The sequence below is a fragment of the Rhodnius prolixus genome, unplaced genomic scaffold, assembly GCF_049639745.1.
Source record: "Rhodnius prolixus isolate KJV_2025 unplaced genomic scaffold, Rpr scaffold_37, whole genome shotgun sequence".
NCBI lineage: Eukaryota > Metazoa > Arthropoda > Insecta > Hemiptera > Reduviidae > Rhodnius > Rhodnius prolixus.
The window spans coordinates 600,752-614,490 of NW_027411587.1; the positions used below are offsets into that span (position 1 = coordinate 600,752).

Here is a 13,739-nt window from a genome sequence, read left to right on the forward strand (position 1 = left end):
ACCACTCTTTTAAACTTAGAAGAAGAAAAACGTGTATTTTTGGTGAAAAATAATCAAAAATGTGACGTATTTTTAGCTGCAACCCAAGAATAAGAGAAAATAATAATCAAAAATTGAATAATTAAGAATTAATGTATATATTTTTTTCATAGTTATGAAATAAATGCAAATTGAGGTAAATGCAGTTTTTTTTAGGTATTTTAGCAGCTCTCTAAAGGATGGGAAAGCCAAATGTTTTTCTTTTTTTCTTCTATACAAATTCATTATATCATTAAAATTTAATTAATTATAAACTCCTTCTTCTTTTTGAAAATTAATTCGGATTATTTTTATTTTGTGATGAAAAATGCTTCACAAATATTCTGAAATTAAGATTTGAAATTTTAATTAAGCAGCAGACAGGCGAGAACTTAATTAATCTTAGAAACCGTTTTTTTTAGATCTCTTTCTTATTTATTTAAAAAGAAACTGGAAATGTAGACAGCAGTAATATATCGCTGAGAAATGAGAATATTTCGCCGGATAATATTTCCATTATTATTTAAACGAATACTTTTATTTTTTGTTCATATTTCTAAGCTTAGTAATATTTAAGCATTTTCTTTTCCAGAATATTACTTAAAATTAATGTTTTTTCATTCTAATTACTTTCTTCAGAATTCTGAAAGAAATGGATATAAAGAATAGAATTGATTGAAGAAGGTAGTGAAAGGAAGCTAAGATCTCAAATGATCCAAGAAAGTCTGGACTTGGTTCCCCACCCTTCAAAGAAGATAATGAAGAAGATAAACGCATCTGGGAGGCAGGAAATCGAGGAGGAAATGATGGGCAGAGGCTTGAGAAACGGAGATAGGAATGATAGGAGACTGTGGAGGGAACTGCTGATTACTCACCGTGAGAGTAGTAAGTAAGTAAAGTGTCGTTTTCATTATACTATTGTCCATTTCGCAGACTATTTATCGCCGCTGTGTTTTCTTTCGTATGGTAATTTGAACTTTAATTTAGTGCTCCAAATTTCTCGAACTAAAGTGCCTCTTTACTGAAGAATTTGACACTTTTTGGAGCTTGCAACATAAGGTGGAACATTGTTGGAAAATGACACCGATGGTTGTTGAATCAGCGTTGAATGATGAATATTATTTAATTATTATTAAAGACCAACTAAAATAAATAAATATATAAATAATTGAGAAAAGAAAAGTTACCTTTGAGAGTTGAAAGAGGTGTTTACATTATAACATACAGAACTAGAAAGATATGAAGGATGTTTAAATTTTAAACATCATTTGATTGCAAAAATAAGCGACTGTCACTAAGGGAGATTGATTGTATATTACATAATATTGTTAGCTAAGAAGTAATAGAGAGCTAGTCTAGGAATAATAATAATAAACTAAAATAGAAGGATTTCCGAAAGTGAAATAAAGATTGGGTTGAGATTTTTAGTAGGTCTGGTTGTGAATTATATGCCATCAGGTGGTCCTTTGTGTTGTGTGCGTATGGCGGCAACATTAGTGAAGGTACTTGAGAGTCGGCTTGCAAAGAGGGTAACATCGCCAGTAGCGAGGGTGTGCCCATTCATTCAACCAAGAATAATTAGCTCTTATTTAGCGAGAAAAGTCATGGCCACATCCCTCTCTCTTGCATTCCCTTGTTTAGTTACCATCCATCTCCAGTCATCCAATCTGCAAACCCCTTAATAGCTTGTGCCTTTTATTTCCTCAATTTTCTTGTGGTAAAAATGTCTACAAATTGCGTGAGTTAGTTTTTAACTGCTTCGGGATTCTTTCATAGAATCAATTAGAATTTTATAATTTGCTCTGAGTACTTTTCTAAATAAAAAAAAAACATGGCTAAATTGTGTTTGTTATTTTAAAAAACTAATCGTAAGCTGTTAAAGGTATTTCTTTACTACAAAGTTGAAGAAATGATTAGAAATAAAATAAAAACCCTGTTTCGAAAATACTGAATAGAGAAATTATATTAAGAGTAGGCGCACAGGGAAGAGGTTTGTTGAATGTTAAAACCTCCACGAAAATATAGATTTTAAAAAAGAAATAAAAGTTTTCATTATTGCGCTGCAACAAAATATAATTGTAAGGAAGTTGTCTAAGAATATTATTTTGGAAATTCCAGCTTTAAGTCAAGATTAAATGGCCAAACTCTCCTGCGTTCTTTATGAAGTGTGACTCCTTCTGTTGTCGACTTTCTGAATATAATTCTCTAATATAAAAATTTGACTTTGGATTCTTGGGGGTTGGCCAGTCAGCTTATTCTACTGTCACAGAGAGAGAGTTGGCTGTGAAACCCTCTCGTTGAGCACCCCTCCAGTCCTGTCTGTTTGATTAGAAGTTTAGAGTTAGCTAGGGGACTAATGGGTGAAGATTGAATGTACGAATTTGTCTTTTTCCAAGTGCGGAACTCAATGTCTTAATCGCCCTTTCCATCGACTGGAAATACTCAATTCTAGTTTTTGTTCTTTCTGGTAAACCTAATTAGACTAGTAATTGACAGATACAGGTGATGAATTTGTTTACTCAGTTTGCTTGACCAGACAAGAGACCAACTTCTTAATATCTGAATGACTCTTCGAACCCTCTTTGTTGAAGTAACGCCGTAGTTCCGGTAAGTTGCATAATGAATGCTTACTTACTTAATAGGCTCTACAGTCCTAGGTGGACTTTCGCCTCCCTGATAATTCCTCTCCAAGTGTCTCTGACTTGAGTTTTTCGTTTAATAAATACTTGACAACCTATACCTCTGATGAGGATAAGTAGTGTGTGACGATTTTTTCGTGCAAAACTCACTTATAGTCTCCATTGATTCTTCAGGACTTAATTACCAAATTACCAAAATTGCGTAGTTTATTTCGTTAAGTAGTCATCATATTGCGGATGAATTTATTTATTAGCATTCATGTAAAATTATAAAAATTATAATTTAATTTAAATTTATTAGATATACCTATTTCTTTTTCCTATTTGAAGAAATATTTATTCATTTCGATGTCAAGGACCGACCATTAGTAATATTAGCAGTGACATGAAAATGAAAAAGTATTGATTTTAAATTAAGAACACCAGGGTTCTGAGAGAGAAAGAATGGGTGAGAGAGAGATGGTCCCTATAAACTTCGGTAATTCTTATTCTATGTACAAGCAATAACATAAAAGATAAGCATGGAACTATTATGTAGCAATAAAATTCTCCTAAAGATTATTCCCAAATTATGTCTTTGTTTTTTACACAATTGGAACACATAGTGTCAAATTATTAATTTACAACAAAGAAAAAATATTAAAATAATAAATAAAATATTAAGAATGGAAGTCTGACAGGTTTTTTGTGGTAACCATCTTGTTGCACATTATATTTGGAATTTGTAAATGTAAACCTTAAACACAAAACACATTCTTACAAAGAACTTTTTACACTTATAACAAATAAAAATCGTTATCTTTAAAATCCAAAAAGTATAGTTCGTTAATGTGAATAAATTTTACTTGCTCAAATGGATCGGCTACTAAATATTCTTTTTATTATCCCGTAAGAAAATTCAGTATGGATTTATCTCACAATTAGACTCATTAATTTCTTACTACAAATTTCAACTTAGCTTTATAAGCAGTATATTTCTGCAGGTCGCCACAACTACTATTAGCGTTAATTTTTCTTAATTCTTCCTTCCTTAAGAATACTTTTATGTGACGGTAAAATGTATTTACCGTGCCTAGCAAAATGATTTTTTTTTTTTGTAGTTTATTGATTGCAGAAATGTGTCAAGTCTGAGTCAACTACCTAACTTTGTTCTTGAGTCTCCTATGATATTGGCTATTTTTAATTATTGTAGCAATGTTTGATTGCTTCTTAGCTTAAAAATAAATAAATATTTTCTCGAAATTATAGCCTAAAAATACATCTTCTTTTTTTTAATAAAACTATAAAAAATGACAAAAAAAATGTGACTCACCATGTACATCCAGACAGCCGACCTGTTTCTTCATCTTTGTTGTGTTTATCTGGCACATGTAGCAGCCTCTGTCTGAATATTTAATTTGTCGAATATGCAGTCGCCAAGTATCCCGATCGGAGTCTTGACTCACAGAAATTCTTGAATTGTGTGTAACTACTCGTTTGTCTAAACTTAACACGGTTTGATCTTCTGCCCGCAGCCATCCCACCTAAAATCAATAATGTTGAAATGATTATTAATTTATAAAGAAATTTAAATAGAAAAGCTGTGAAAACAGAATTTGTATTATCTTTTAGTGACCTGAAACTAATAATATTTAGGATTAAACCAGCGAGAATTGGCTTAAAGATTGAGTTGCTTTTTTTTATTTAATTGAATCCTCACTATTTTAATCCTAAATGTTAAAACAGAATTATAAATTTCAGTTAAATGACAATTATAGAATTGTTCAATCAAAATAAATAGGGACCATCTACAAAATTATTTTAAATCTTAAGAAATCACTCCAATAATTACTTTTCTTTTTCGAAAATAATATCATCAAAATTAAATAGAAAAATCTTAGTCTATTCAATAAAGCGAGCAATAATCTGAACGGTTTGACATTATATTTTGTATGATCAATCGTTCAATTATAAAGTTATATGTATTTCTCATTAACCTCTCCAACCTTAATTTAATACCCACAGGGATTATGTAAATTTTGTATATTACAGTGGATTATGTAAATATTGGATTTAATCTCATTTAGAAAACATTAGTATCGTTCACAAGTCAAATCACACTAAAGAAATGTAGGTTTCGAAGCCTGCTAACTTCTGTAAATAGTGATAACTCCAATACAGCCACAATAGACTTTGTGACTAGCTTTCTCCTCCGCACTTGTCTGAAGTCCCAAAACGAATTAAGAATTAATGCTGATTACCGAAAAGGAACACTTAACTGAGGTAAGGATGCGAATTGTTTTAATGCTCTTAAGATATCCAAAAAGCAGATGCTTTGAGAAACATTGTGTCGCATTAGGTACTCCCAATTAACATGACTGCAGTTATAATGAATGTAAACCATTTTAGAGGAGAAAGGCCAGCCTAGAAGCGAAAGCGTTCAGGAAGTAAGTACTTATTCGGATCTGGTTCGAAAGTTAGCAGGGAAGAACCCGAGGAACGTGGTTATGCAAAGCTCATCCCAGTTAATTGGAGGAAAGAGGACGCATTCGTCCCAAGCGTCAGTCATTAGCTACTCATTTCTATGTATTGTGTACATTGATCAAACAGACTTAGTGTACTCCTTCCATTTCATTAAGAACAAGTTATTTTATCTAATGTTTCTGGTAAAAAATAGATGACATATTTTGAGTTAGTCTACGATGATGCAAATAATATTTTTTAGTGGGCGATAGATGGATTGCTGAAAAACAAACGTTCTTGCATGATTTTGGATGTGAGACTCCGAAAGTATCGTTGGGATCTTGCTTTCCCGTAAAAGAAGCCAATCACCTGCGATACAAGAAGATCTTGATGTGGGCCACTTAATAATGCTATAAGGACTTGATATAATAGGAATCATTGCTCTAAAACAAGAAGGTAATATTAATAATTTTATTTTTTAACAAAGTAGGTGCCTAATTAAATTTTAATCTGATAAATTTTGGGAACTGAAACAAATGTGTGGGCCATTGGGTCGCTCTTTTACTTAATGAAAACATAAACAAGTTAGATTTGACCAGATACATATTATCTTTAAATAGGTGGTAGTGGTTGTTTGAAAACATGATTTAGCTTGATGATGTTTGTGCGCTTGCAGTGAAAGCAAACTATTCCTAATAGAAGGCAGAGCAGTGGCTGAATGAGATAAGAGCAGGAAGATGGTTATTGTTGGCGGTACTCACTGACAATAAAATTTATTAACAACTATTATTGAGAGTAATGCCACCTCCTTCAAGACTTCCATCTTATTACAAAATTTATTTTTACTTTTTAGAAAATTAAATTGGAACATTTTATCTGTTTAAACTAAAACAAAGAAAATGTAATTCTTCACAGTCACATTCAATAAGCTAAAAATATTTCCTGCACAATTTGATAAATAACAAGAGTAATGATAAGTGACAAGTCCCAACTCTTTATGGCTCTGTCTCCCTACCAGCCAGCTTGTTACAGCAAAGAAGGTAACCTCTTTCTCTTTGCAAACTTCGCCATTCTTTTCTTACTTCTTTCGTTACAGACTATCGTATCATAATTTCAAAATTGATTTTCACCTCACTTTTATTTTTATTTGTTAATCCATTTTATGTTTTAGATTTACGTTAGCTTCTTATTATTCGCATATCATTGTCGCTTTTGAAGCTAAAATTTCTGTCATAAAGTGTCAACCAGAAGAGGGTGACCCTTTCTTTCGTTTTTTTTCTTTTTTTTCAGCTTTATACCAGGCGATTTCCTTTGCAGTTCTTTCAATTGATGTCAATTCTAATAGATCTTTTTTTCTCTTCCTCCTAAAAGGAAAGTATTGTAATTTCTTCTTATTTGTAATCCCATTTTGAGTTTTCTCCGGGAATCCACGTTTTGAATCCTCTAAGTCCGGAAAATTGGTCTATGTGCCTTATTTGTACGTATATAAAATTTAATATTTCGTTTTGTCATCAAGGCAGAAATAAACTTTTGGTCAAAATCAATCGGCCAGGTTTAAATGAATTGACCTAAATTTTAAGTTTAAATAAAATGGCTCGATTAGAAAGCGACTTTACCTCTTAAGTTCTTTCACTTATTCACGATTTTCTCAAAAAAAAACATCAACTTATTTCTTTAAATTTCTTGTTTTAACTTATAAAAGCTTTAATAAAAAGATGAGTTATAAAAAGGCTTTAAATTTCGTTAAGATTTCCACCACCCCTAGATAAATTTATTGTGGAGCAGATCCAAAAGAGAAATGAAGATATCTTTCTCTCTAAAGTACCATTACTCTGAGTTTTGCGTAAAGCTACATATCTGGTACGACTGAGAAGTAAATATGGGGCAAAATTTCAGAGTTTAAAGAATACCTTTGTCTTGAAATGATTTCTTTGTAGTCTTCGTGTTACCATTTATACTTAGATAGATAAAGAAAAATAGCTTTCGCTTGAAATTATTTTTAGGAAAATTGATATTAATGAGTGGCTCAGGGACGCCACACTTTCAGCTCAAGTTCTTCTTACTTTTACCAACCAACTCTTAGAAAATACTGGAAGTTTTAAGAGAACCTTGAGAATTAAAGTAACTGGAAGTGGTTTGTCTATTCAGGTCAGATTTTAATTTTTGCAGTGTGAGATTAGTTTCTTGAGTGAATCTTATTATCTTTATTAAGTTTACCACTATATCTCTAGCGTTTGAATTTATTAAATTATTCAACAAGCTAAGGAAGTTTTAAACTATATTACATAAGTGTTTAGCAATTATTCCTTAATGCTTATAGTTGAATTAATGGCAAGGGAAGGTTGAAACTAAGTTAGTTGTTAATTTAAAGGTTAACCGTATCAAAATAAAAGGTTTATCCAGGTTATTCATTCTTTTGAAGTTTACAAAATTATCATTTGCTAGGAGATAAATTTTAGGTACGTGTGTGTAAGATAGAGAGAGAGATGTTTTTAGTAAATACTGCTTGAGCCATCTCTTGTATGCAAGTTTCAACAGAAAATCACCTTCAACCAAAAAGGGCCTATGTACCCTAAATTTCCATACGTGATGTTGGTATATGAGTGGAAGAGGTTATATTAATATGTTAAAATGGATAGGCCGGGCCTGGAATGTTGGCGAGGAAGTCGTTAAACCTCTTGATAACTAGCGGCAGGCTCCACAGCCTCTACCAGAGAGATATATATACATATTTTGAACTACTCCACTACCCCACTCTTTGCTCCACTACGTTACACTTATTACAACATATATAACTCGTCTACAAGTCTATCCTGGAACAGCATGCGAAATGAATCATCAACCGCGATCTCTTTGCTCAGCCGCTCTCAGTCTTTTTGAAAGTGAAGTGTAGAATGTGCTGAGCAGAACTGGACGAGGAAACAAGAGAAATATAACTGACGTTTTTACGACTGAAAACAGATCATTTACCATAATGTAGTTGCTGGCTGTTTAGTGCCCATAATAAATTTCCATTAACATTGATTCCTAAAAGTGAAGTACCTCTCTTTTTAAGTTCGTAGAGTTTTCCATTTTAAAAAAGTATTTGAGTAAGAAATAAACATTCAAATGTTTTTCCATTCTCGCGGTTTTTATTTGTGTTTTTAGATTTTCTTATAAGTATAGCGATCTTGTCAAATTTTCTATAAATATGTACATTTTATTCTACTTCACATGAATTACTATCACGTAGATTTATAGCGATTTAAAAAAAAAAAAATACAAAAATGTGCAATTCGTTTTATGGCAGGTTTGATGAGGATGGAGGGTGTACGTTACTCTCGTAAGTCCCATTTCGTGTTGTGCTTTGCTATCTGGATATTATTGAATTAGGATTTTATTAAAGTTCGGAGTTACTAGAAAAAGTGTAAATTAGCATTTTTAGAATCGTAGTAAGTTCTTAAGGACAAATCGTTTCTAATTCAAAACTTGAACCTCCTTGTCTTTTATATTTTATGAACCGATGGATAATAAATCCGAGAGAGTATGTGTACGCGCGAGAAGAAAATGGCCGAAAGATTAATGACATTTTTATGTTGTGTTGAACAAAAATGAGCGTGGTAAGAGGGTAATGATGATATTCTCAGAATAGTGGTCCTGAGAGGATGCTGGTGTGGTGGAGATAGTGACAATGGGCGGGGAACTTTCTAAGTAGAATGAATTAGAGGGTATTAGTTGGCAGTGCCAGGTGACTATGTGGGAAGATAAGAAGAAACTCCTCCGTCTGAATGTAGCCACCCTCTCCTCACTCTCCTCCTAAACTTTTTCATTTATGAAGGAGGAAGATAAAATTTAGCCACCTTCCTATTGGCCCATATGTAAGTTGCAAACACTCCAACTATTTCAGGGTACATTTTCCAATTTAGTAATGTGTATATAAAGTGTTATCTGAATATCTTGTTTGCGGAAAGAACTTTATTTTCAGGAATTCAGGGTGTATTAACCTTTTGAATTTGTCTCCTCAGTTACTTGTTAGAAATCAAACTTAAGAGAAGTCAACATAATCTAGCTTACAGCTCAGTTCGTGAAAACCTAAAGTTAGTTTAAAAAATCTCATTATACACCCAACATACCAAAAATACCCATCCGTAGAACAAGGAAAGAATAGTCATCTTGCAAAATTATTAAAGGTTTGACCATTAGTTTTAGAAGGAGGAAGAGAGACTCTTTAAGGAAAATCGGGTTAACGGGAAACTCGGTCGGTAGGTAGGCTGCGAGGTAAAAGAAACTTAAAACGCTAGCTGCTCAGACCTCTATATAATCAGCCACTTTTATTGGAAATCTTTTTTCTAACAAGGTGATGCTAGAAGGTCTCTGGGATTCTGATAAATTTCAAGCGTTGCGGAGGCTACAATCACATTGGAGGCCTTAAACCTTCATATAATTAGAAAAATTTAAAAAGAAGAAATAAGGTCAACCATTGCATTAGTTAAGAAAAAAAAGAGAGATACCTAAAAACAACTGAAAATGGTTTTATTTATCTTTTTTATTTTTGCCCGAGGTCGAAAGGACATTGTATCCTTTTAATTTAACTATAAGTGTGTTTAGTTTTAAATTACTAACACATCAAGAAATTTAATAAACTAATAAATGGTTTTGTTTGAATATGGTAGTTTCTACCACTGGAATGTTCTGATGAAAAAAGATGGAAAAAAAGAATGGAATGGAAGAAGATACTTTCTTCTAGGTCTGAAACCTAAGGTTTTTGAAGAACGACAGGTACTCAACTCCTCTTCTTTTACCAATTTAAGCTAACCGTTATTGGGAGTAGAGATGTGTAAGATTTTTGTTATTAATTTTGTGCTGTACTTCTTAAAGTCTGCTTAAATTCATATTAAGTATAAACTTCATTAGGGCATTCTGTTTTTGTTTTGTTTTTTGTCCTTTTATAATTTAATATTTGCATGAATATCCGACTCAATTACTGCTAAAAGAAAATTATTATTTAAGTATATATACATGTCCTTAAGTTCAAAAAAGGCGCATTAAAAATCATTTACACAAGATAGGTAAGACGTGTCGTCATTTCCATAGTTTGCAGTGAGCTTGTCGGGAAAGCGGTATATAACTAGGCCCCTGGGTCCATTTCTCCTCTACTTTTGGGAGTTGGGAAGATGCATACTCTCAAGGAAATAATTAGGAGATGGGGAATTCAGAAATATTATACGGTATTGTAGAAAGCTGGTTCTCGGGAAGGACACTTGGCTGCCTCACTTATTATATACTTTAGTAAATATATAGTACGACTGCCGAGCGGTTAGAGGCGAGGCCCGAAAAACTAAGATGTATTGTGGTACTGGATTTGATTCCCGGTCTACCCTTGGATTTTATTTAATGGTTATTATGAGAATTTAATAGTAAGGTACGTTCGCTTAAAAAATAGGCTTATTTTAATTTTATTTTTACTTTAATAAATATACCTAAATAAACTTGATAAATAATGATACTCACAGTTTAATATAATTTATTTGTTTTCTTATAGTGCTTCAAAAATGAAATACAAATTCAGCATAAGTCATGTGCTAACATTAGAAGTACTTTAAGTTGTCAAGAATAGTGACTGATCTAATTATTTTCAAAATAATGTTTTAAAACATCTATAAAAAAAAGAAAAGAAAAAAATGTTAAATGGTGGCATGCAGTGGTATAAACTTTCATCTGTATAACAAGTAGGACAGGCCAACGATGTTTCTGCATACAAAGTATTAAATTACATTCACTCTAAACAACTAAATGTTATTGAAGGGTTCTCCTTCAAGATAAATATTTAGGTATCTCTGAGCATACTTCTCAGAGACGCTTCTAATGGGATTAACCTAGTTTCAATATAGATTGTAACTGATTTCTGGATAGAATTGTAATTCTAACTTAGTATAGCAATGTATTCACTTTGGAAATTTAATGTATTCTTAATATTATTTAATATATTTTCTTATTTTATTCATTTATTATTTGTTTTTAATTTTTACTTCACAACTACAAAAAAAAAAGTTACAATTAAATCTGATGTCGGTTCGTAAAATATGTATTAACTATCTTGAAAACGTAGTGTAGAGGTCGCCCTTTGGATGAAGTCTTAGGCGAATTGTTTGGGATTGTGAGTTAGGAGAGTCGATATGTGATGGATCAGATTGGAATGGATGGACATGGAGTTATGGAGTTTTATTTTATAGCTGTTTTTAATGAATTGTTAAAAAAGACTTTTGAGGCCATTTTGAAACGTTAAGTTTGCATTCGCATATCCAATATTATAGATGATTATTTCGACTTCAAGAGAGAGTTTCGACCATCTGTAGAGAGAGTATTTTTTTACCATCCGTTAATTTATACCTTGTGTATGAATCCCGCATGACTTTTGTTGAGATAAAGTCCTCAGTGTGTTACTTAGTTAATAGTAGATATAACAGACCCATGGAAGATGAGAGAGTGATGTGTCAGAGGGTGAAAGCGATATTTATAGTTGGATTGACTTTTATTTTCCACCTGACTAGTCAGTCTTACAAAAATATTTATTTGATCTTGTAAGGCACGGGTCGCAAGGCAGGGTCAGAGATTATAGCAACTATGCAATTGTCGCCTGCGTAGGAGTGGAGAACTGTTTTTAGAATATCTGCATTGTAAAAAAAATATAAGAGAGGGGCGAGGACTCAACCTTGCCTGCAAATATTAGAAATTAGTATTTTTTATTTTATTTTTGTAAGTAAAAAAAATAGTTTGTTTCGCAAGGTTGTTGTATTTTAAGACTGTTCATAAAAGTTTTGTTGTCTCAATGTTATTACGGGCTTTTAAATCATTCTTAATTAACAGAAGAAGAAGCTTGTATAATTTTTACAACAGATTTCCAAAGGAATTTCATAAGAGCGAAGAAGTTAAGAGTAGACGGAGAATTAGGTTGAGGCTTTTATTAAAGTCAGTGTAGATATCCTCCTCCTCCTCATAGTATATATTTCAATATCTTCTACGCCTAAAAAACACACCATCTTTGTTAATACTGAGTTCTTTGCAATGTGTGAGATAGTCTGTAGACGTGACGGGGATTTAGATTTGGGAATATTCATTTCTCATTTAAATGGTAATTACTAATTAGTTCTGCGGATAAAACGTCATGATCTTTCAACAGTTAAATCTGCGCTTAATTTATAATTGAGTAAATCTCTTCCAAAAGTTGTGGACAAATGAACGGTTAAGCTAGAGATAAGTGAATAGATGTGGTAGGAATATTTTGTCAGCAAATAGATTATTCAACATATTCTTCTTTGCTGGGTATGTTCATTTTAGACCATTTCTACCTTGTCGGTAGATAAAGTTCATTAAACTTAGAGTACTAACTACACAAATCATAAATAATAAATTTTAGAACGATTACATGAAGCGTCGAGGAGCTATTTGGTTGGGTCTATTGTGATGTGCTTTGAAAATTGAACATATTTCTAAAATTTTTAATGGCGAGGCATGTGGCGGGATGGAATGATCTTACTATATTCACTTTTAACCTGTAGTAACTAAGATTTTGGTAGATCCAGATAAGACCAATTTAATAAGAACATTCATCAAATTGTAATTATTGCAGTAAGTGAAAATCGTGTGACTCTTCACTCCAGGTTTTTGTAATTTCATTTATTTTAACATTCCAGATACATAAACGATAAAGACAAAATAAGTTAAATAACATTTAGCGTTGAATTTTTTAAATAAATTCCCTATGTGTGGCAGAATTTTATCTCTTGTAATGTTTTTTACCACAATAAGCTGGCCCATGAACAATAGAGACACTTTGACCAAGCTTATAAAGCTCTGGCCAGCAGAGCCATAAAGGAATATATTCGTGTATATATTTCTAGAGCTTTTCTAGAGCTTCTGATTTCACATATTTTTGCTGGTACGTTGAAAACTTTTTTGCCGAATTGTTGGTTATTTACCGAACATTTTTTTAAAATATTTTGTTTTTACTTTCTTACTTTTAGGAACTGTGATTGTACCGATTTCCTAGTTCGACCTTTTGTAGCAAGTACACGTTTTGAGTATCCCAGAATACCAAAAATGTGGGTTTTAAAACTGCCCCTTCTCTTTTTCTCAATCATTATGTATATATAAACAGAATTTAGGGCAGAACTGGGGATGGCTGGTTAGCTTCCCTCTTATTCAGTGTACGATACTATCACTTGTATAAAGAAGGAAAGAGGATGAATTATGTTACTCTAACTCTCAAGTACTGTGCTTGGGCTGCAATCAGTGGTGCAGCTCCCTCTATTATGCTCCTAGGCTGATCTTGCAGACAACAATGTCCATTACCGAACAGTGAGCAGCATGAAGCTCCAAGGAAGAGAATATCTAAGGGCCAGCAGCTGGATTCGAACCCATGATCTCCACGTTGTAGTCCTGTACTCGCTCAGATCACTCAGATAATCCCTTCCCTTATAAAGAATTATGAATTTATTTTTCCCGTTATTTCAAATGATTAAATATATAACAATATCAATCTGGAAAAACTATTTTCAATTAAAAAAACATCTAATAAATATAGTATTTTTAAAGGTCAGTTTCCATTGTATTTTTCTTTTGTTTCTTTTTTTTTTTTTTCATTCTATCCGAAAGCAGAAT

At 32.3% G+C, this 13,739-nt stretch overlaps 1 protein-coding gene and 1 long non-coding RNA gene across 18 annotated transcripts in view; one reads left to right on the forward strand and one right to left on the reverse strand.

Moving 5' to 3' along the window:
- The window catches only part of LOC141448466 (lachesin-like), a 187,170-nt gene that overhangs the window by 60,054 nt on the left and 113,377 nt on the right, over window positions 1-13,739 (reverse strand). For all 3 annotated transcript variants that reach the window (XM_074116842.1, XM_074116841.1, XM_074116840.1), the window contains exon 4: window positions 3,970-4,180. In XM_074116842.1, the coding sequence (XP_073972943.1) occupies window positions 3,970-4,180 (211 nt within the window). The remainder of the gene's footprint in view (window positions 1-3,969; window positions 4,181-13,739) is intronic.
- LOC141448467 (uncharacterized) overlaps window positions 1-13,739 on the forward strand; it is a 56,354-nt gene that overhangs the window by 14,333 nt on the left and 28,282 nt on the right. For 11 of the 15 annotated variants that reach the window (XR_012455056.1, XR_012455053.1, XR_012455066.1 and 8 more), the window contains exons 3-4: window positions 658-903; window positions 5,362-5,555. This is a non-coding gene — a long non-coding RNA (uncharacterized lncRNA). Of the gene's footprint in view, window positions 1-657; window positions 908-5,045; window positions 5,281-5,361; window positions 5,556-9,751; window positions 9,916-13,739 lie in introns of all 15 variants that reach the window. The other 4 variants (XR_012455058.1, XR_012455054.1, XR_012455059.1 and 1 more) reach the window with 4 other exon arrangements.